The following is a 23,703-nucleotide window of genomic DNA, read 5'->3' as shown; positions in this document are numbered from 1 at the left end:
TACTTGCTTTATTGCTTTGTGTGCTTTGTTGTTGTTAGTGATAGAATAGTTGGCAGTGACTTTCCTAATAAGTTTATTAATTTTATTGAATTCACATTTTATTGCCACATATAGCACCTTTTGTAGGGGGGTTCTTCTAATTTTTAGCATAGTGTAAGAGCATGAATTCCCTGTTTGTAATTTTCTAAAAATACTATTTTTAAAACTATAGTTACAATCAATTAGTAGATTCCCAAACTAATTGCTAGATTGCGTTCAGCATTATTTTTTAATGAGATAGAATATATGGAAAATATAAAAATGCATCACATGTTATCATGATTTATATTGTTTTATGAAACTTTTCAGTTTTATATACATGTATAATACACAAACACAAAAGTTCAGAAGTATGTACTGGGTCACTTTGTAAAATTTATTTCTTACTGAGGATTGTAATCATAAAAGTTTGAAAGCCACTAATTTAAAATATTTCAACAGTGTTAAGTATAAACATTTCAAAGAATTATGCTTTTACTTATCATTTGGTAAAAATGAATGTTATTTTATTCTCTTAATAGAAATCAGCCAAAATTACACCATGTGCGCTTTGCAAATCATTGAGATCCTCAGCAGAAATGATTGAAAATACCAATAGCTTGGGAAAGACAGAGCTTTTCTGTTCTGTTAATTGCTTATCTGCTTACAGAGTTAAAATGGTTACTTCTGCAGGTAATACTGGTTTCATAAACTATATAAATATAATAGTTGACAAAATTATGGTTATTGCTTTTTGTATAGTACAGATTTTTGTCCAGATTTAATTGATTTTTAAGGCAAGTTTAAAATATTTCAGATCTGTGTTGTAAAATATCACCTGTTGCCTTGATTGCTTAACTTCTGTTTATTTATTTGCTTGCCTATTTGTGCATTCCCCTTTACCAAAAGAATTTCATATGACTTCTTTAAGGTATTTTTTTTTATCCACACCTGATTTATTTCAGGGTTCATTTTGTAGTTTCAGGGTAGATCTACCATGCCAACTTTACATTAAAAGAAATATTTTTAATGTTAAGTTAGTTTTTGTCTGTATGTGACATGTTTCAGTTGCTGCAACTTGACCTGGCCCTTGAATTTCATATATTGGATAATATTTATTTTCTCATACATTTGTATACGTTTGTATATATTACTCACTAGTTTTTATTTTGATTTGCTAAGGTGTACAAGTTCAATGTAACAGTTGTAAAACCTCAGCAATCCCTCAGTATCACCTAGCCATGTCAGATGGAAGTATACGCAACTTCTGCAGCTACAGTTGTGTGGTAGCTTTCCAGGTACGGCTTCAGAAATCTTCCTCTCCAGTCAGTGAGTTGCCTACCATAACGTATATAAACTTGTTAGGTGTTTGCTAATGCTTGGATTGCCTGAATTTTTCTCTCAGTCCTATTACACTTGGATTCTTTGATTTTTGATGTGTTTGGAGGCATGTCATTTAACTGCCTCCTGTAAAATTAAATGGTACTGTTACTACCCAGATTATCTATTGGGAGGATGTTATTATTTTATTTTACTTTTATTTTTTGTTAACTTTTTAAAAGTGTATTTATTTATTTTGAGAGAGAGAGAGAGAGAGGGAGAGGACAAGCAGGGTAGGGGCAGAGAGAGCGGGAAGAGAGAAAATCCCAAGCAGGCTCTGTGCTGTCAGCACAGAACCCAACACGGGGCTCAGACTCACCACCATGAGGTCATGACCTGAGCCAAAATCAAGAATCGGATGCTTAACCAACTGAGCCATCCAGGTGCCCCGGGGGGATATTATTTTTATTTTATTTTATTTACCTTTTTTTTTTTTTAAATGTTTGTTTTGGGAGAGAGCGAGTGTGTGAGCAGGGGAGGGACTGAGAGAATCCCATGCAGACTCTGCACTGTTATTGCTGAGCCCAGTGCAGGGCTCTATCCCATGAACCATGAGGTCATGCCCTGAGCTGAAACCAAGAGTCAGACGCTTAACTAACTGAGCCCCCCAGGCCATCCCATGGGGATATTATTTTTAAAGGAGATTATTAGTTTGGGGCCTCTGGCTGGCTCAGTCAGTAGACATGCAACTCTTGATCTCAAGGTCCTGAGTTTGAGCTCCATGTTGCATGTAGAGATTACTTAAAAAAAAAAAAGTTTAAAAAATTTAAAGAGATCATTAGTTATTTTAGTTTCTGCATATAAATGACACTCTATCCATTCACTTCTAAGCTGTTCAAGGGCAGGGAGTGTCGCCTGTTCACAGGTGTATCTTATGTACCTAGAATTGTGCTTGTCAGACTTAGGCACTCGGTGCTCATTTGACTGAACAAATGATTACATTGATTATCTTGTTTGTTTCATTTTTCAGAATTTGTTCAACAAACCAACAGGAATGAATTCTTCAGTAGTGCCCTTGTCTCAGGGCCAGGTAATTGTAAGCATTCCCACAGGTTCAACAGTGTCAGCAGGCGGGAGTAATACCTCTGCTGTCTCCCCCACCTCCATCAGTAGCTCTGCTGCAGCTGGCCTCCAGCGTCTTGCTGCCCAATCCCAGCACGTTGGGTTTGCACGAAGTGTTGTAAAACTCAAGTGTCAGCACTGTAACCGTCTTTTTGCCACAAAACCAGAACTTCTTGACTATAAGGTAAAGTATAGGATTCTGATAAAGGGTTTGAGTGTAAAATGGTCTATCTATAAAATCATTTCTAGCTTTTCATCTTTAAAAATTATACTACTTGTTTTAAAATAAGAATAAAGGATTTCCAAAAGGTAAACCAAATGTTTCATTAGTACTTAATGATTATTTCTTTACAGGGTAAAATGTTTCAGTTCTGTGGCAAGAATTGTTCTGATGAATATAAGAAAATAAATAATGTAATGGCAATGTGTGAATATTGTAAAATTGAGAAAATTGTAAAGGAGACTGTGCGATTCTCAGGTGCTGACAAGTCATTCTGTAGTGAAGGTAAAGACAAGATCATCTTACCTACTGATCATGTTGGTCCTCTTAAAAGTAACTGATAATTTAAGCTGTTACTTTGTAAGTTTATCTGTTTTATCCATTGTGTAACAAAGCTTTTTGTTTTGTTTACACTTGGTTTGATTTTTACTCAGCTAGTCCTTCATATCATATAGATGTTAAAATGAAGGAAAAGATTGTTGAAGTGTATTACAGAAGATGGTGGTGATGTGAAAAACATTTCATGTTTTTAGGTTGATAGGGATTCTTTTAGTTATTGGCGCTTATTTCTAAAGAGAAACTTCTTAGGGGCACCTGAGTGACTCAGTCGGTTAAGTGTCTGACTTTGACTCAGGTCATGATCTCACAGTTTGTGAGTTTGAGCCCCTGCATCAGCCTCTTGGCTGTCAGTGTGGAGCCCGGAGCCTGCTTCGGATTCTGTGTCTCCCTCTGTCTGCCTCTCCCCTTGCTTGTGGGCACCCTCTAAATAAATAAGTAAGTAAGTAAGTAAGTAAATAAATAAATAAATAAAAGCAAACATTTAAACATAAATAAATAAATAGAACTTCTTACATTTTAGTAGCATCCTAAATTATATTTTTATTGTTTTAAATAGTCATTATATTTCTGAGTATAATAGACAAATCAGTATGAGGTAGATTGTCTATTTCGATGACTTTTTTGTATGTTTAAAATGTTTTATTCTAAAACTGTACATGATTAACCTCCTAGACTATTGGCTTTCAAACCTTTTGACCACAACACAAAAGAAGAAATACATTTTACATTGTGACCCAGTATGTTATCACCTACCCAAGTAAAACAAAGTTTTAGGAAACAAAACTGACTTTTATTATATGTGATGCTCTGTAATATTTACTATCCTGTCCTATTTTGTTTGAAAAAGAAAATGATAGTATAGATTCTATAAATTGATCTCTTGGTCTACTAACTGGTAAGGATCCAAGTGTGAAAACATTGTCTTAGAGCATTTAAGTTTAAAGATGTAGGTACTTAATTAATTTTTTTCTAATGTTAATTTTATTTTTCCTGTTTTTAGGTTGCAAATTGCTTTATAAACATGACTTGGCGAAACGCTGGGGAAATCACTGTAAAATGTGCAGTTATTGTTTACAGACATCTCCCAAATTGGTACAGAATAATTTGGGGGGGAAAGTAGAAGAGTTCTGTTGTGAAGAATGCATGTCCAAATATACAGTTCTATTCTATCAGGTAATTAAAATTAATATCCTTGGGGTTTTTCAAATTAAGGCATACATTATTCCCTTCTTTTATTCTTTAAAGTAGCATGAAGGGCAATGTAATGATTTTAAAACTTTTAAGTATTAAATGTATTATGTTGTCCTTAATGTAAGATTTAAGATGACTTTAATGTCACTGAAGTTATGTTCTTTTTGTTTTTAATTTCCTTGTAGAAGACGTATCAGTCTTAAGACATTAAACAGTTTAAAATTAGCATTTTATCTATTTATTATTTAACTAAAATGAATTTGTCTTCTGAAGTTTTTGAAGAAGATAGGTTTTATTTTCATTTCACTATGTTTTTTAATTACTCTTTATTGGCATCTTTATAATGTGACTTTTTTTAAAATTTTTTTTTTTTAATATTTATTTATTTTTGAGACAGAGAGAGACAGAGCATGAACGGGGGAGGGTCAGAGAGAGGGAGACACAGAATCTGAAACAGGCTCCAGGCTCTGAGCTGTCAGCACAGAGCCCGATGCGGGGCTCGAACTCACGGACCGCGAGATCATGACCTGAGCCGAAGTCGGACGCTTAACCGACTGAGCCACCCAGGAGCCCCTATAATGTGACTTTTAATATGTAGTGTAAATAATTTGAAAAATGATAAATGTTTACCATTTTAGGATGGTTTTCATTTTTATGTTCTAAATTCTAAGTTAATTTCCTCACTTGTTCTGTGTGAACTCCTTTTATTCTGTCAGACCAGAGATAGTTTGTATTTTACTCTTTTACTATCTTATTTCATTTTTAGATGGCCAAATGTGATGGTTGTAAGCGACAGGGTAAACTCAGTGAGTCCTTGAAATGGCGAGGAGAAATGAAACATTTCTGTAACCTGCTTTGTATCTTGATGTTCTGTAATCAGCAAAGTATGTGTGACCCACCTTCACAAAACAATGCAGGTAAAATTAAACTTTATAGTCTTTGATCAGTACCAGGGACCAACTACTGTTCTACAGATTGGGAACTTTAAACAGTTGTTAATAATTTCATGAAATGCAAATTTCACTCTGTTCAAATGACATTAACATTTGAATCCCTTTTTGTTTAACATCTTAGGATTAAAGCTTTGTAGAAAGGAGTTCATTTAGTTTTCTCTGAACATTTTGAATTAAATAAACTCTGTAAGAACTATGGGACAGAATGGCAGTTAATATTTTGTAATGGGTATATACACCTTGACTTCCTTAAACAAGGATTTGAGAGAGTAACAAAGGACATAGAATATAAATCACATGGCCTTTTAAATACACCACATGTGTAGTTTTACAAGAGAAAATACATGGAATACTTCTTTCACTAATTAAAAAAGAGGAAAAAAAACCCCCAGTTAATCCTAATGTGATTCTTTGCTCTGACAGAATTTAACTTTACTGAAAGCATTGCTTAACCTCCTTGAGATGTTGGTTTCTATGTATGTGCATATAAATTACATGAGGTCTTTTTATTTTTGTTTATTTAATCAGCAAGTATTTCCATGGTGCCAGCTGCTTCAGCAGGGCCCCCATCTCTAAGAAAAGATTCAACTCCAGTTATAGCCAATGTGGTATCATTAGCCAGTGCTCCTGCTGCTCAGCCCACAGTGAATTCTAACAGTGTCTTACAAGGTATGTCTGACTTGAAAGCATTTATCTAGCCTTTTGAGGTTGAGTACATTGGTTCTGTCTTTTTTCCATCACTGGTCATTTTCAAATATTTGACACATTTATATTATGAGTGGTGGCTCTCTGTGGGCTGTTGGGCACTAAACAATGTTTTCGTCCCTTTTTCTCACGTGATACTTTAGATGCTAGTCTTCCCATGAATTAAGATAATATCTGTTTTTATTTTGAGATTTTGTGTCTGTTATCCCACCATCAGCTTTAAATGCTACTGTTTATGTTTAAATAATTGTGTAAGATCCTAAATATTTATTTTAATTTATATCAGGTGCAGTTCCAACAGTAACAGCGAAAATCATTGGGGATGTAAGTTTTATTCTTTTAACTGGTATTGCTACTGTGTTTATTTTCCAGTTTTGTACAGTATGAATATGTCTATGCTAATTTTCCATGCTTTATTCTTTATTATGTAAAATAATTTTCATAAGCTCATAACCTTTGTTTAGGAATAAGATATTCTGGTTATTTATTGATTGATTCATATTGTGGTTATTTAATTAGGTCTTTAATGTACTTTGATTTCTTTGAATACTTGCTATCTCTGCATAGTTACTGAAGGCTATTTTTGTTGGTTTGTTTTTGTTGTTTTTAATAGTAGATAATAAAATTTTACAGAATTCAGGCATAAAGGTATTTGGGACATTTTGTAATGTAGTCAGATTGTAAATAAAGTATTTATAAAATACAGTTTGTTTCCACCCAGAGCAGATTATCCTTAAGTAAGCACTCTTTTTTTTTTCCTCAATAATTTTTGCTTTGTTTCTTAGAAGAAAATTAATAGGAGAAAAACTTACGACTAGAACAGTAGCAGTTCTGAAGTGTTTCCTGGTCTGTTAGATAACTTTCACATCATCTTTTTTTAGGTTACTTAAATGATCATAAGTGTTTATGTTATTTCTAGTTATCTTGAACCTAAGTCTTTTAAGACTCAACTCAGTCAGGAAATAACAGTTCTCATTTTAAACATAGCCAGATTGACCAGCAATGTCTTATAATAGAAATAGCATTTTTCTTGGTAATAGAATTGGTAATTAGATACATTCAGAGTCAGTATATAGTTATCAAAATATTCTTATATAGCTATTGGTATTTCAGGAATATTGTATTTCTTACATATTTAGTTGAATATTTATGTTCTTTGTCTTCCATGTAATTCCAATGTAGTGTTTCTTTTGAAATTATAGTATTTCTTCTAATTAATGATAAGCTTTTGAAACCTCTTTGGTTTCTGATTTTTTTTCTAGGCAAGTACACAAACAGATGCTCTGAAACTGCCACCTTCCCAGCCCCCAAGACTTTTGAAGAATAAAGCTTTATTGTGTAAACCTATCACACAGACTAAAGCCACTTCTTGCAAACCACATACCCAAAACAAAGAATGCCAGACAGGTATGTTCCTTGCACTTCCTTCCTATATATATATATATATATATATATATATATTTATTTTTAGTGGGGAAGGAATGCGAGATTTGCTTACATTAATTGAGTGCCTATTCCCTGGGTGATGTGTTTGATTGCTTATGTACATCACCCAGTTGCATCCTCATGACTTTTCCTGTCAGTTAGGTATTTTCACCCTCTGGAAATTAAGTTATGCCAAAGAGAAGGTAGTTAATTGATAATACCATACTGTGAACACTTCATTTTCTTTTGTTAATGACAGTGTAATTTTATGGAATAAGGGTAGACTTTGGAATTATATAGACAGGCTCTTAATAGGAGTTGTAGTTTCATAGAGGATCCTTATGTTTGAACTTTTCTGCCCTCTATATCAAATAAAGGTTTTTGGTGGGGGGGGCTTTCTTTTCTTTTGAATTGCCATCCCTAAGCAAAATCCTCTAATCTACTTTTCTGGATGCTGGTGTGGTGCAGTCCTCTGATCTTCTCAGCTCACCTCTCCTGGCCTGGAATCTCTGCCCTGCAAATGATCTGGGCTGAGGATGATTGGGACCCCATATTCTTGGCCTACCAATCCTGCAGTAGGGCTACTGCACCCTATGGGTGGCAGCTGGGTGGACAAAGGGAGACTCCAGCCTGTCAGCTGTACTCACCAGGAAATTAAACTTTTCAATATGGAGTTGGAGGGAATGAGAAATGATGGTGGCCAGCCCCCTGGTGAGATATGGTAACCCTTGTTTGGGAACTGAAGAAATAGGATCCCATTCCTCCTGGCCACACCTACCCAGAGCAGAACTTCTGTCAAGTTGAGCTGGCTGAGCTGGGGTATGGAGTAAGTAGTGGAGCACATGTCATAGATTCCCACTATTCTTACTGTATTTAGGTAGATTTTCTCAAATAAATGTCTCTCTATTTGCTGTATTCCCTTAGGACAATTTGTAAAGAATTTAAGTGGTTGGGTTTTTTTTTTTTTGTTTTGTTTTTTTAAATGTTTTTTGAGAGACAGAGCACAAGCAGGGGAGGGGCAGAGAGAGAGGGAGACACAGAATCTGAAGCAGGCTCCAGGCTCCACTCTGTCAGCACAGAGCCCACTGCAGGGCTCAAACTCAAGAACTGTGGGATCATGACCTGAGCTGAAGTCAAATGCTTAACTGATTGAGCCATCCAGGCGCCCCTGAGGTTTTGCATTTCTTAAAGCCCCCATGGACCACATTGAATAGTAATGTTATAGATGACTTCAGCCTATATTTGTGTTGTAGTTAATAGTGACTTACTTAGTATTATGTAGCTTGGTTATCAGACATCTCTAATCCGGTGATTTTATTTTTATTTTTATTTTTTGTGTATAGTTGAAACACACAGTTACATTAGTTTTGGTGTGCACAGCTTAGAGATTTGACAAGTTTATACATTATGCTGTGCTCTCTACAAGTATAGCTACCATCTGTCCCCATCATATCGCTATTACAGTATCATTGACTGTATTACTTATCCTCTGCTTTTTATTCCTGTGACTTACTCATTCCATAATTTGGAGACTTCTATCTCCCTCTCCCCCTCACCCATTTTGCCCAGACCCCTATCGACAGGTAATTAAAAAAAAAAAAATTTTTTTTTTTAATTTACATCCAAATTAGTTAGCATATAGTGCAACAATGATTTCAGGAGTAGAGTCCTTAGTGCTCCTTACCCATTTAGCCTGTCCCCCCTCCCACACCCCCTCCAGTAACCTTCTGTTTGTTCTCCATACTTATGAGTCTCTTATGTTTTGTCCCCCTCCCTGTTTTCATATTATTTTTGTTTCCCTTCCCTTATGTTCATTTGTTTTCGTCTCAAAGTTCTCGTATGAGTGAAGTCATATGATATTTGTCTTTCTCTGACTAATTTCACTTAGCATAATACCCTCCAGTTCCATGCATGTAGTTGCAAATGGCAAGAATTCGTTCTTTTTGATTGCCAACTAATATTCCATCGTCTGTATATACCACATCTTCTTTATCCATTCATCCATCGATGGACATTTGGGCTCTTTCCATACTTTGGCTATTGTTGATAGTGCTGCTATAAACATGGGGGTGCATGTGCCCCTTCAAAACAGCACATCTGTATCCCTTGGATAAATACCTTAGTAGTGCAATTGCTGGGTCATAGGGTAGTTCTATTTTTAGTTTTTTGAGGAACCTCCATATTGTTTTCCAGAGTGGCTGTACCAGTTTGCATTCCCATTGACAGGTAATTTTTAATGTCCACTAGACCATGGTAAAATTGATCCGATATTATTTCCTACCTCTAACCCTACTCAACTTGTCAGCTTTTCACTTCTTCTCACTAGCATTACCTTTCTCTTACATTAATGGTTTTATAATCATCTAGGGTATTTTTCTGGCACATAGAAAGGACCCTGTAGGATACCTGTTAAACACTGGATGAATTCTCCATCCTTCTCACTTAGTTTCCCTATTCTCATTTAGGTTTCTAAGTTCTGTTTCATCTTTTTAATACCTTAGAATATGTGTATGTGGCTCACTTGCCTGGGTGGCTCAGTTAGTTAAGCATCCGACTTTGTCTCAGGTCATGATCTCACAGTTCAAGCCTCGCATCAGGCTCTCTGCTGATAGCTCAGAGCTTGGAGCCTGCTTCAGATTCTCTCTCCCTTCCTCTCTGCCCCTCCCGTGCTCGTGCTCTGTCTCTCTTTCTCTCAAAAATAAGTAAACATTAAAAAAAAAAAAGAAGGTTTAAAAAAAAAAATCTGCTTGTATGTATTTATTCATTTTTGTAGGTATCATAACCACCCTAGTCCAGGTCCTCATCATCTTCATTGTATGTACATACTTCAATTGCCTGCTCCTTTTACACTTCATATACTTTTTATTCCATACTAAGATGGCCTCCAAATTAATCTTTTTTAGTGACCTTTTCATCATATTACTCTGTGCTAACAGATCTGCAGTAACTCCACACTATCTACTAGAAATGGTTTTAAAAGTTCATTATAGGGGTGCCGGGGTGACTCAGTCGGTTAAGCATCCGACTTTGGCTCAGGTCCTGGTCTCGCAGTTCATGAGTTTGAGCCTCACATCAAGCTCTCTGCTATCAGCATGGAACCCACTTTAGATCCTCTGTCTGCCTCTTTCTCTGCCCCCTCCCCCCAGAATACATAAACATTTATTTTCAAGTTCATTATAGCTTCACAAAAATGGCCCTATTTAATCTCATCTTTAACATACCTTTCTTATTCATGTTAGCAGTTTTCTGTAACCCTCTTCTAAGATAATTGTTCCAGTTCTTTACATGCATTAATCCACATTATATCCTTCATTCATTGTATCCTCATATCATTGCTCATTGTTTTGTTGCCTGCTTTTTATCTTTGCTATACTCAAACCTTTCTTTGCTAGTTTAGTTATTTCTTCTTTGGACTGCCAGTGTCATAGATTACACTTTTGAACTATAGGTCTGTGTGCTTTAAAAAGTTTTTTTTAATTATAATTCTTTGGAACTGTAAATCCCCATTGCTTTTTAAAAAATTTATATTCAGATGTTTCTAACCCTCTTTGTTTTGGTTTTTTTAATTTATTTATTTTTCATTAGAAGACACTCCAAGTCAGCCCCAGATCATTGTGGTGCCAGTTCCCGTACCAGTGTTTGTGCCCATACCTCTTCATCTTTATACTCAGTATGCACCAGTCCCATTTGGAATTCCAGTTCCCGTGAGTAATCATGTAGAGATGAAGGCTGATTTAGTGCACATTTTCCTCAATTAAAATGTTACAGCTCAATTTAAAAACTCTTCACTTTTTGGTAAAAAAGTGTTTGGCTCTTATCATATTACTGTATTACTTAATATGGAGTATATTAAGGGCTGTTTGTATTTATACCCTGCCTTCTCAGAGAATGCTATGATACAGCCTTTTTATAATGTTCCATACACAATAAGACCACTTAAATAGAAAAAGCTCAGACATGTGTATGTGTGTTAAAATTCTAGAGTCTAACAAGGGTGAAAAAATAAATACTGTGATTTATATTATTCTCACTATTTTAAAAAATGTGTTCATTTTGTATTGGAAATATATTTTTCCTTGGTGAATTCTTTTTAATGTTTATTTATTTTTGAGGCAGAGAGAGAGAGAGAGCATGAACGGGGGAGGGTCAGAGAGAGAGAGGGAGACACAGAATCCGAAGCAGGCTCCAGACTCTGAACTGTTAGCACAGAGCCCGACGCGGGGCTCGAACTCACGGACCATGAGATCATGACCTGAGCCGAAGTCGGACGCTTAACTGACTGAGCCACCCAGGCGCCCCTTTCCTTGGTGAATTCTTAAGGAAAATAGTTGTGTGAAACTGAAAATGTTAAGCAAGAAATATAATCAGAAACTAGTGTGTATTAGATAACTTATTTTAGATGAGTTAGAAACACATTTTGTTGACTATCCAGAAAAGCACTTAATTGAATTTTGATTTAAATGGCTGTTGTCTTATAAAAACAAACTAGCAAGACTATTTTAATCATTAGCAATAGAAATATCTGAATTTGTTCATTATTTTAGTGCTTAAATCATGTGACAAATAATAGTTTTGATGACAAACCTGTTCCCAAGAAACTGTCCTCGGTCTTTTAGATGCCTGTCCCTATGCTTATTCCATCCTCGATGGATAATGAAGATAAAGTCACCGAAAGTATTGAAGACATTAAGGAGAAGCTTCCTTCACATCCATTTGAAGCTGATCTCCTTGAGATGGCAGAAATGATTGCAGAAGATGAAGAGAAGGAGAAGACTCTATCCCAGGGAGGTTGGTATAATTGTAAAGTAAAGAAAGAAAGAAAACACACAAATTTTCAGGTAGCTCAAGTAATTTTAAGTATTGGGTAGTCAAGATATCTCTAAAAGCTTTATTTGTGTTTAAATACCGAATTTGTTAAACTTGTTGATACCTCTGAAACTTCTTTCCTTTTTATGAAATTATATATCTATAGTCAATACAGTTTTTAGTTCTTAATGATTCCAGAAAAATTGCCTGTAAATCCATTTTCATGATTATTTTCTAACTTCATTCCTGTATTCAAAGCCATGATCCCCATGTAAGAATTGTTAGTATATAATAATCAGCATGTTCATAGAAGGTAAATAGAATATTATGATGGAAAACCATTTGGCTCAAAATAACCTATAGATAAATCCCCCTCAGTGGGGTGGAATAACAATAAGAACAGTAGTTATGTGCTTACATACTGTAGGCATGTCCTAAATGCACTGTGTGCATTGCCTCATTTAACCTTTACAACAGCCCTATGAGGAAGGTACTGTTTACTTTAGATTCCTCATTTGGAAAAATAGGATATCCTACTTGCCCTGGTTGTGCAATCAGGAAGTGACGGAACTAGAGGTTGAATTCAGGTCTGTCTTCCTCCAAAGTTGATGATAGTAACCAATACTAGCAGGACATATCCAGAAAGGTTTCTGGCCTTAGCACTTTCTTGATTTTGGGATATAAGAAGACATAGAGAAAATTGTGTTTGGATAGTCAAAATATACCAAGGCCTTTTCCTGTATCACTGATGAGTCAAGAAATTATTTTTTCTTGACAATTTTTTTCTTTTTTTATTGATGGTTTTTACAAAGCTAAGGTTTAGATTTTTGCATAATAAATGCTGGGTGATTTTCTGAGTACTGTAACTTTTTTTTTTAACATTTATTTTTGAGAGAGAGAGAGAGAGGGAGGGAGGGAGGGAGAGAGAGAGAGATAGTGCACAAGTGGGGGAGGGGCAGAGAGACAAGGAGACATAGAATCCGAAGCAGACTCCAGGCTGTGAGCTGTTAGCATAGAGCCCAATATGGGGGCTCGAGCCCAAGAACTGTGAGATCATGTCCTGAGCCAAAGTCAAATGCTTAGCAAACTGAGCCACCCAGGCAGGCCAAACACTGTAGCACTTTTTTAAAAAAAGTATCAACATTCCTCTAGTGATGCCATTAAGTTTTAAAATCATAATATTGTCAGAGTTGCAAAAAAAGGTTATTTGTTACTATTCTACTGTTTCTGGTCTCATTTTGGTCTCTAGTGTATAATCTCATAATTCTGACCCATGTATATGTAGATTTTAATGTCTTAGAATGTTGCCCCTTATGCTTGATCTTATAATTTCTGATATTTAGTTTGGAAGTTTAGCAATTCATGAAAACCTCATTTTAAGTTGGCTTTCCACTCACATTAACAGTTTACATTTTGGGGTGCCTGGGTGGCTCAGTTGGTTGAGCATCCGACTTTGGCTCAGGTCATGATCTCATAATCATGAAGGAGATTCTGTGTCTCCCTCTCTCTGGGCCCCTCCGTTGCTTGCTCTCTGTCTCTCTCAAAAATAATAAACATTAAAAAAAAATAGTTAACATTTTTTAGGTGCTTCCTCTGAACAAATATTGTGACTTTCTCTTAACCTAAAAATTGAGTCAGACTGAAAAAATTTTTTAAAACTAAGCTTTAAGAAAGATAGTTGTAATCACTAGAGGGTAAGTAAAATCTAATGGTTTAGAAACATAAAGGAGGGAGAAATTTATTCCTCCTGAAGAGAACTGGCTAATTTATGTTTGATTTCAGAGAAAAGAAGCTGTAGTCCTGGGTTTTAAAAAGCGTTTTGTTTTGTTTTTTACTTTGAATCCTTAAGCTCTTTACTTTTATTTTTTAAAATTAAACAAAAACTTAATGTTTATTTACATTTGAGAGAGAGAGCGAGAGAGAGAGAGCGCGCGTGCATGGGAGAATGGTAGTGGGAGAGGGAGACAGAATCTGAAGCAGGCTCCAGACTGAGCTGACAGCACAGAGCCTAATGCAGGGCTCAAGCCCATGGGCCGCGAGACCATGACCTGAGCCAAAGTCAGATGCTTAATCTACTGAGCCACCTAGGTGCCCTTAAAACCTTAAGCACTTTAGTTTTAAAATAGTTAATTGATAGAACTGTGTTTGGTTTCATTCATGTGCTGATTGTTCATGTAACTTGTATTTATATTCTAAGTCTAGTGACTTCTCAGTGTAGTGTTAAGATATATTCTGGGAGGAAAAAGCAATTCAAAGCATATTTGTCAGTTTGTAAATAAATTACGTATGTGTGTGCCTTTCATGGTAAAAAATAAATTCAGAAAGCACAGGAGTGTATGGGGTGCCTGGGTGGCTCAGTTGGTTGAGCGATTGACTTCGGCTCAGGTCATGATCCCACGGTTTGTGAGTTTAACCCTGCGTTGGGCTCTGTGCTGACAGCTCAGAGCCTGGAGCCTGTTTCAGATTCTGTGTCTCCCTCTCTCTCTGCCCCTCCCCCACTCATGCCCTGTCTCTGTCTCAGAAATAAATAAACATTAAAAAAAAAGAAAGCACAGGAATGTAAATCTAAAATAAAGGTCCCTCTTGACATGACTTCTCTTGTACTGCTACCTTAGAAATATAAACACTGTTAGGGGTTATAATTTAATTGCATTTATCACTAATGCCTATTTTTATTAATGAATTATTCTTTCTGCATATGAAGTCTATTTTTATTTAAGTTTATTTATTTTCAGAGAGGGAGAGAATGAGTGGGGGAGGGACAGAGAGAGAGGGGAACAGAGGATTCTAAGTGGGCTCTGTGAGCTCAATGTGGGGCTTGAACTCATGAACCATGAAATCATGACCTGAGCCAAAGTTGAATGCTTAACCGATTGAGCCACGCAGGTGCCCCTGCATATGAAGGCTATTTTTTTAGCATTCCCTAGTATGATTCATTTATATAATGTAGTCATTTCATTTGAGATGCAGTTTGCTTTGTGAATACATGTAAGTTCTTTAATTATGTGCTTTTTTTCCCTTAGGATCCCAAACTTCTGAACAGGAGCTCTTTTTAGATACCAAGATTTTTGAAAAAGGTTTGTAATTTTACATATATTTTAGATCTTAGAAATATTATTCTCAGTCATAGAAACCATAAAGTATTAGTATTCTTGGATTTAATATTTGTATTTTTAGCTATTCGTAAGGGGCATCAGATGTCTATGATTGTATGCTAATGTGTAATGAGAATAATTAAAGGTAACTCAGATACTGGTTTTAAGGATTAATTAAAATAATGCTTTAAAGTGTTTACCAAGAATATGAAGCCAGTTTTGTGAGGCTGGTGAAGAAATTACTTCATCTTTTGAGTGTACCTACTTAAATCAGCAGGTATATCTTGGTTTTGTTATTCAGGGGTTCGGGAGGGCTTCTGAGCATGTATAGGGTCCATCTCATTTTGAGCATTTGTTTGTTTTCTGTATATTTCAGACCAAGGAAGTACATACAGTGGTGATCTTGAATCAGAGGCAGTATCTACGCCACATAGCTGGGAGGAAGAGTTGAATCATTATGCCTTAAAGTCAAATGCTGTGCAAGAGGCTGATTCAGAATTGAAGCAGTTCTCAAAAGGGGAAACTGAGCAGGATCTGGAAGCAGATTTTCCATCAGGTTTGTGCAACATAAAATACTCTTGGTTTTAGAAGATTGGTAGAACTCTGAATTGACATCATGAAGCAGTTATACTGTCTGATAACCTAAGGCACAAATGGTCTCTACCTTTGAAGGTTAAATAATAAAGTGGTTAATTTTTTTTAACCTTTCACACTGTAATCTTGCAGGAGGTTTCCTTCATCATTAGTGAAGTTTTTATTTAAATGCTATATCCACCTTTTTTGATCATAAAAAAATAATATAGTGATGATTACCTGATATTTTCTCCCCCAAAGTCTCTATATAATTCTGTGAGTTATTTATATCATAATATGCTTTCTGCTTATTATTAATAGAATCCTTTGACCCACTGAATAAAGGACAGGGAATCCAGGCACGTTCCCGAACAAGACGACGGCACAGAGATGGCTTCCCTCAGCCCAGACGAAGAGTAAGCAGTAGCTTAATATTTCTAGCGTTTTCTTTGGCGTTTATTAATTCTTGCTGTTTACAAAGCTCTGTAACAGCCATCGTCCCAGTATTCCGTATATTGTTTTACACAACCTTGTATTTTTATGCCTTTATTTTGTTTCTTATAATCAAGAACGATATCTTTTGGATATTTTAAAGGGATGTGTAAACCTCATGTTATGGTAGTAGAGGTACTGAGACAAGTCTCCCAGCACAGCACTGGGCAAATGCTTAGTATGTGGTTGTTATTATGTAGCTGCTCAGATGTTTCTTGTGAATGTCATGGTCTGTATCACCATTATACCTTTTCCAGCTGGTAGAAGGGTAACCAGGCAAGTTTACAGTTTCCTTGTGGATTGTTTGTTACTCTGTTTTGTTACTCACTTGTGTTACAGAAAATCATTCAGGATTCAGTAGGAATTGATGAGCTCCTGAGCATATATTTTGAGTCACGGCCTAGGCTTCACCCATATAGACCCAAGAAAAGACAGCATTCCTGCCTCTCTAAATAGCATATGATACCACACCTGTGTATGTGCCACATAATCACGAAATTTTTATAGATTTATAAAACTTTATAAATGTATTTGTGTTGCACTTGATTAACTTAAATTAAATAAACAATATTTGGCAGACTACTGCTGTTACAAAAAAAAAAAAATTATCTTTTACTTTATATTTCTTCTACCAGGCTCTCTTTGTTTTTAAAATTAAGGATGTTTTTGTTCTGTTTTACTTTAAAAAACTTTTTAAAATCCTCATTGTACACTTTTTTTTTAAACCTCTAAATTTAGCCTTTTTTACATATAATAATGAAGTTTATTATTTTATATAATATAGTATAATAGTGAAATTCACTTGGACATTTTCTCATATTGACAGGGCTTTCCCACACTAAAATTAAAAGAATAATGGCCTTATATTTTTTTTAATTAGCTCTGTTGAGTTATAATTGCATCTAAAAGCGCATAAATTAAAAAAAAATTTTTTTTAATGTTTAGTTTTGAGAGAGAGACAGAGACAGTGAGCAGGGGAGGGGCAGACAGAGAGAGCTAGAGACACAGATCTGAAGCAGGCTCCAGGCTCTTAGCTGTCAGCAGAGCCTGTTGCTGGGCTCGAACTCACAAATCATGAGATCATGTCCTGAGCAGAAGTCAGATGATTAACCAACTGAGCCACCCACGCACCCCTAAAAGTTCATAAATTTTAAGTGTAATATTTGAGGGGCTCTGTCAGATATATTAAGTATGTAACTACCATCACAACCATAACTCTTCCACTGTACTGAACGCTCCCTGAGACCTTTTTGTAGTCTGTCCTTTCCAGTTCCACCGATCCGCTCTGCAGATTGATGTAAAATGGTACCTCTTTGCTTTTTCTGTAATTTCATATAAATGGAGTTTTGTGATTTGTCGTCTTCCCTGTCTGGCTTCTTTCACTTAGCATAATGGTTTTGAGATTCATCTGTGTTGTTCCATGTATCAGTAAGGCCATTCATTCCTTTTTATTTCTGAGTAGCATTTCATCGAATGGACAAACCATAGTTTGTTTAACAGTTGATGGTAATTTGAGTTATTTCCAGTTTGGTGCTATTTCAGATATACTACTGTGAACATTTTAATATAAATCTCTGTGTGAACATATAGTTTCATTTGAGGAAAAATACCCAGGAGTGGGATTGCTGGGTCTTACTGTATGTGTATTTTTAACTTTGTAGGAAAGCTATCAAACTGTTTTCCAGGGTAGTAAATGTATTGATTTGAATTCCCACCAGCAGTGTATGAGTTCCAATGTGCTCCATGACTTTGCTAATACTTGGTATTTTTAATTTTAACCATTCTAGTGAATGTGTAGTGGTATCTCACTGTGGCTTTAGTTTATACTTACCTAATGACTGATGATGTTGGATATCTTTCCATGTGTATATTTGTTATTCTTGTATTTTCTTTGGTATGGTGTCTATTCAAAACTTTTGTAAATGTTTTTTAAAAAACTACCTTATTATTATTTTTTAAGTATTTACTTTGAAAGAGAGAGAACGAGAGCCAGTGTATGTCAAGCAGGGGTAGGGGTGCAGAGAGAGAGGGAGAGACAATCCCAAACAGGCTACTCACTGTCAGTGCAAAGCCCAATGCAGGGCTTGATCTCATGACCTGTGAGATCATAATCAAAATCAGGAGTCAGGATGCTCAACCAACTGAGCCACCCAGGTGCCCCTCTTGCACATTTCTTTTATTGGGTTGTTTGCCTTCTTACTGAGTTGTAAGTGTTCTTTATCATGGATGTAATTATTTTCTCAAACTGACTTTTGCTTCTATGCTGTTTTTTCTTTATTTTCTTAATGGTGAAGAACAGAACTTTCTGAATTTGTGAAAGTCCTCTTTCATCAATTTTTAATTTTTTTATTATTCATGCTTTTTAGAATTCCATGTAAAAGTCTTTGCTTAACCTGTGGCAACTAAGATATTATCTTATGTTTCCTTCTGGTTTTATATTTTAGATTTTATGTGTCTCTGATTCATTTTAAGATGATTTTTATATATGAGTTCAGGCAAGCGTCAAGGTTATTTTTTGTATGTGGTGTCCCACTGTTTTAGTACCATCTGGGAAAATGCTGTCCTTTTCCTTATTGAATTATACTTCTATTAACATCAGCCAACTGTATATATGTCCGTCTGTTTCTGAAACTGTATTCTGCATTGATTTATATGTGTATTTTAATACAGTACCAACTGTTTTGATTATTGTAGCTTTACAGTGAGTGTTGAAATCAGGAGTATAAGTCCTCCAACATTGTTGTTCATTTTCAAAATTGTCATTCGTATATCCATATAAATTTTAGAATCACTTGCCAATTTTTATAAAAAAGACTGCTGGAAATTTGGGGCTGTTCTGAATCCAAAGATCAATTTGCATAAAATTGCAATTTCGAGCTGTTCAATCTATGAAGATTATGTTTTTCTCCTTTATTTAGATCATCTTTAATTTTTCTTAGCAATGTTTTATATGTTTTATTGTTCAAGTCTCATACTTTTTATCTAATAAGTGTTTAAAATTTATTTTGACCCTGTGTTAAGTATTATTTTTATTTAAAAATTTTCTAATGTTTATTTTTGAGAGAGAGAGAGAGAGAGAGAGAGCTTGCACATGAGCAGGGGAGGGGCAGAGAGAGAGGGGTCAGAGGATCCGAAACAGGCTCTGTGCAGACAGCAGTGACCCCGATTCAGGGCTCATACTCATGAACTGTGAGATCATGACCGGAGCCAAAGTTGGACACTTAACCAGCTGAGCCACCAGGTGCCCCAAGCAGTATTATTATTTTTTTTTATTTTTTTTTTAATGTTTATTTATTTTTGAGACAGAGAGAGACAGAGCATGAACGGGGGAGGGTCAGAAAGAGAGGGAGACACAGAATCTGAAACAGGTTCCAGGCTCTGAGTTGTCAGCACAGAGCCCGACACGGGGCTCGAACTCACGGACTGCGAGATCATGACCTGAGCCGAAGTCGGACGCTTAACCGACTGAGCCACCCAGGCGCCCCAGCAGTATTATTTTTAATTTCATTTTCTAATATTCGTCATTGTCATATAAAGATAGAGATTACTTTTTCTGTATAGAGTTTATGTATTGTGATTTTGCTCAATCAAAATCTTTAGACTTTTCTACGTGGACAATCATATTATTTGCGAATAAAAATTGTTTTACTCTTGGGGTGCCTGGGTGGCTCAGTTGGCTAAGCGTTCGACTTTGGCTCAGGTAATGATCTAAATCATGAGTTCGAGCCCTGCATTGGGCTCTATGGTGACAGCTCAGAGCCTGGAGCCAGCTTCAGATTCTGTGTCTCCCTCTCTCTCTGCCTATCCCCACTCATGCTCTATCTCTCTCTCAAAAATGAATAAATGTTAAAAAAAAAAAAAAAAGATTGTTTTACTCTTTCCTTTCTAATCTTAATGCCTCTATTATTTTACTTATTTATTTATTTTTAATTTAATTTAATTAATTTATTTATTTTTGGATATATTGCACTAGCTAGGCTCTTTAGTACAATGTTGAATATTAGTGGTGAAAGCAGGTCTTCATGTCTATTCTTAATCTTAGGACAAGTGTTCAATCTTGCAGTGTTGTTTTTTAAAGATTTTATTTTTATGTAATCTCTACACTGAACATGAGGCTCGAACTCATGATCCCAAGATCGAGAGTGACACGCTCTACCCAATGAGCCAGCCAGGTGCCCCTCAGTCTTACAGTATTAAGTATGATATTACTTGTGGGTTTCTCCTAGTTGTCCTCTGTCAGGTCCAGGAAGTTCTCTTCTGTTTTTAATTTGCTGAGAATTTTTATCATGATTGTGTTGTTGAATTTTGTCAGGTGGTTCTCTTGTATTTATTGCAATGATCATCTGGTTTTTCTTTTTGAGTCTATTAAAATGATGACATACAGGGGCACCTGGGTGGCTCTGTGTGTTAAGCATCTGACTCTTGATTTCGGCTCATTTCATGATCTCATTTTTTGAGTTTGAGTTGTGAGTTCAAGCCCCATGCTGGGCTCCACACTAACAGTGGAGAACCTGCTTGGGATTCTCTCTCATGCTTCCTCTGCCCCTCCCCTTGCTTGTGCATGTGTTCTCTCTCAAAATAAACTTAAGAAGAAATTTAAAAATGATGATACATATTAATTTTTTGAATGATAAGCTAAGTTTGCATTTGTGGGATGTACCTTACTTTCTTCTGACATATTTATTCATATATATATATATATATACATATATATATATATATGTATATATATATATTTTTTTTTTAATTTTATTTTTTTTTAATCTACATCCAAATTAGTTAGCATATAATACAACAGTGATTTCAGGAGTAGATTCCTTAGTGCCCCTTACCCATTTAGCCCATCCCCTCTCCCACAACCCCTCGAGTAACCCTCAGTTTGTTCTCCATATTTATGAGTCTCTTGTCTGCCTCCCTGTTTTTATATTATTTTTGTTTCCCTTCCCTTATGTTCATCTGTTTTGTCTCTTAAAGTCCTCATATGAGTGAAGTCATATGATTTTTGTCTTTCTCTGACTAATTTCACTTAGCATAATACCCTCCAGTTCCTTGCATGCAGTTGCAAATGGCAAGATTTCATTCTTTTTGATTGCCAAGTAATACTCCATTGTATATATATACCACATCTTCTTTATCCATTCATCCATCGATGGACATTTGGGCTCTTTCCATACTTTGGCTATTGTTGATAGTGCTGCTATAAACATGGGGGTGCATGTGCCCCTTCAAAACAGCACACCTGTATCCCTTGGATAAATACCTAATAGTGTAATTCCTTGGTTGTAAGGTAGTTCTATTTTTAGTTTTTTAAGGAACCTCCATCCTGTTTTCCAGAGTGGCTGCACCAGCTTGCATTCCCACTGACCACGCAAAAGAGATCCTCTTTCTCTTCATCCTCGCCAACATCTGTTGTTGCCTGAGTTGTTAATGTTAGCCATTTTGACAGGTGTAAGGTGGCTTCTCATTGTGGTTTTGATTTGTATTTCCCTATGAGTGTGCCCTTTTATTATTTCTTTTATTTTTCTTACTTTGGGTTTTAATGTGGTCTACTTTTTCTAGTTTCTTTTTTTTTTTAACGTTTATTTATTTTTGAGACAGAGAGAGACAGAGCATGAACGGGGGAGGGTCAGAGAGAGAGGGAGACACAGAATGTGAAACAGGCTCCAGGCTCTGAACAGTCAGCACAGAGCCCGACGCGGGGCTCGAACTCACGGACCGCGAGATCATGACCTGAGCCGAAGTTGGACGCTTAACCGACTGAGCCACCCTGGCGCCCCAACTTTTTCTAGTTTCTTAAGATAAAGCTTAGATTATTGATTTTAGACTTATTTTTCATAGACACATTTTAATACTATAAATGTCATTGTAAGCTTTAGCACTGTGGGAAAAAAATGCTTGGTTTTTGTTTTCACTGACGTTCAAAGTATTTTCTAATTGCATTTGTGGTTTCTTCTTTGACCATGAGTATTTATAAATGTGTTGGTTAATTTCCAATTTTTGAGCATTTTCTTAATATTGTTCCACTACTGGTATCTAGTTTAACTTGATTATAGTTAGAGAATTTATGGAGGCTTGTTTTTTATCCCAGAATATGATCTACTCTTGTTTTTCATGAAATAGACCTGAATGGTAAAAATGGTTGTTCATACCTCACTGGGTAGGTCCAGTATCTGGAATATAGTGAGTATTTAAGTGTTAGTAATCATTACAGTTCTGCATTTAACTCTCTTTTTTTCTTTTCACATATGGATTGGATTAATCTCTAAAGCTTCTTTCTAGCTTTAAGAATTCTGAATCTTTAGGATCTAATAACAATTGCATATTCTGTAAATTTATTCCCTTCTCTCTTTGAGAGCTTGTTTCTTAAAGATTCGAAACTAAATGTTATATTTTATAAACTTTTGGAATTCTTACAGGGACGGAAGAAGTCTATAGTGGCTGTGGAGCCCAGAAGTCTTATTCAAGGAGCCTTTCAGGGGTGCTCAGTGTCTGGGATGACACTGAAATACATGTACGGGGTAAATGCCTGGAAGAACTGGGTTCAGTGGAAAAATGCCAAGGAAGATCAGGGGGATCTGAAATGTGGCGGTAAATACACAGCATGAATTTGTATCTTAAGGTGGTTGGGAGGATAGAGTGCAAGTCATTAATCTACACAAAAGGGATGCATACTAGGTCAAAAATCCCATAAAACTTTGGTTTTGTCCTACCTTAAAATTTTTCCCATTTTTATTTAACTTCTTATTTCTTTTTTCACCTTGTCAGGTGTTGAACATGCTGCATCTAGCCCATGTTCTGACCCTTTAGGAAGTGCTCAAGACCATGTACTCTCTCAAGAATCCTCAGAGCCAGGCTGTAGAGGTAAAAATCATTTCTCTGCTTGTAATCTGAATTTTCTGAATCACTTTTAATATTATTGTCAATTGTAAATTTATAAATGGAATATTTAATATTTGAAGTCTTATGGTAAAAGAGAGAAATTAATATCCTACTCTCAGTTATAAAGAGCACAAGCTCTATAAAGGTAAGGTTGTACGGGCATGATTTCATTATGCAAATATGAGGAATTTTGTTCCTTTTTCCAACACTATGAGGGTGGCTCAAATCTGCCTTCTTGAGCCCTGTATGTGTAACCTAACCCACATGGAACTTCTGTTGTTGGTGTTGGTGTTAAGAAAAGTACCTGGAAAAGCCTTGCCTCTTCTGTAGAAATTTTTCCTAGTAACAAGCTCTGTGAGACTGGGTGCTGGGAAATTTGGAACCCAATAAACACTTCACGTAGAACAACAGTGTATAATTTTAGAGCCCACATTAACTCCCCCACTCCCCCTGCCTTGGTTTGGAAATTCCTATTCTAAACTTTTGTTTTCATTTTATATTTTCCTTTTTTATTATCTTTGTTTTATGTAATATACTTACTATAATCTTTGTGGAATGAGATAGG

General features: G+C 35.8%; 1 protein-coding gene and 1 long non-coding RNA gene across 8 annotated transcripts in view; one reads left to right on the top strand and one right to left on the bottom strand.

The window, feature by feature from the left end:
• Window positions 1-23,703, top strand: part of ZMYM4 (zinc finger MYM-type containing 4) — a 145,359-nt gene that overhangs the window by 101,858 nt on the left and 19,798 nt on the right. For all 7 annotated transcript variants that reach the window (XM_049618724.1, XM_049618720.1, XM_049618719.1 and 4 more), the window contains 16 exons: window positions 561-711; window positions 1,201-1,316; window positions 2,369-2,644; window positions 2,815-2,965; window positions 4,020-4,192; window positions 4,977-5,127; window positions 5,692-5,832; window positions 6,155-6,192; window positions 7,131-7,275; window positions 10,879-10,997; window positions 11,910-12,081; window positions 15,123-15,176; window positions 15,571-15,750; window positions 16,089-16,183; window positions 22,676-22,847; window positions 23,025-23,120. In XM_049618724.1, the coding sequence (XP_049474681.1) occupies window positions 561-711; window positions 1,201-1,316; window positions 2,369-2,644; window positions 2,815-2,965; window positions 4,020-4,192; window positions 4,977-5,127; window positions 5,692-5,832; window positions 6,155-6,192; window positions 7,131-7,275; window positions 10,879-10,997; window positions 11,910-12,081; window positions 15,123-15,176; window positions 15,571-15,750; window positions 16,089-16,183; window positions 22,676-22,847; window positions 23,025-23,120 (2,230 nt within the window). The remainder of the gene's footprint in view (window positions 1-560; window positions 712-1,200; window positions 1,317-2,368; window positions 2,645-2,814; window positions 2,966-4,019; window positions 4,193-4,976; window positions 5,128-5,691; window positions 5,833-6,154; window positions 6,193-7,130; window positions 7,276-10,878; window positions 10,998-11,909; window positions 12,082-15,122; window positions 15,177-15,570; window positions 15,751-16,088; window positions 16,184-22,675; window positions 22,848-23,024; window positions 23,121-23,703) is intronic.
• The window catches only part of LOC125913569 (uncharacterized), a 106,612-nt gene that overhangs the window by 78,198 nt on the left and 4,711 nt on the right, over window positions 1-23,703 (bottom strand). The gene's annotated exons all lie outside the window — the stretch shown is intronic.

The sequence above is a fragment of the Panthera uncia genome (assembly GCF_023721935.1).
Source record: "Panthera uncia isolate 11264 chromosome C1 unlocalized genomic scaffold, Puncia_PCG_1.0 HiC_scaffold_4, whole genome shotgun sequence".
Classification (NCBI taxonomy): domain Eukaryota; kingdom Metazoa; phylum Chordata; class Mammalia; order Carnivora; family Felidae; genus Panthera; species Panthera uncia.
The sequence above is the reverse complement of the archived record's forward strand: the minus strand, read 5'-3'. Positions and strand labels throughout refer to the sequence as shown.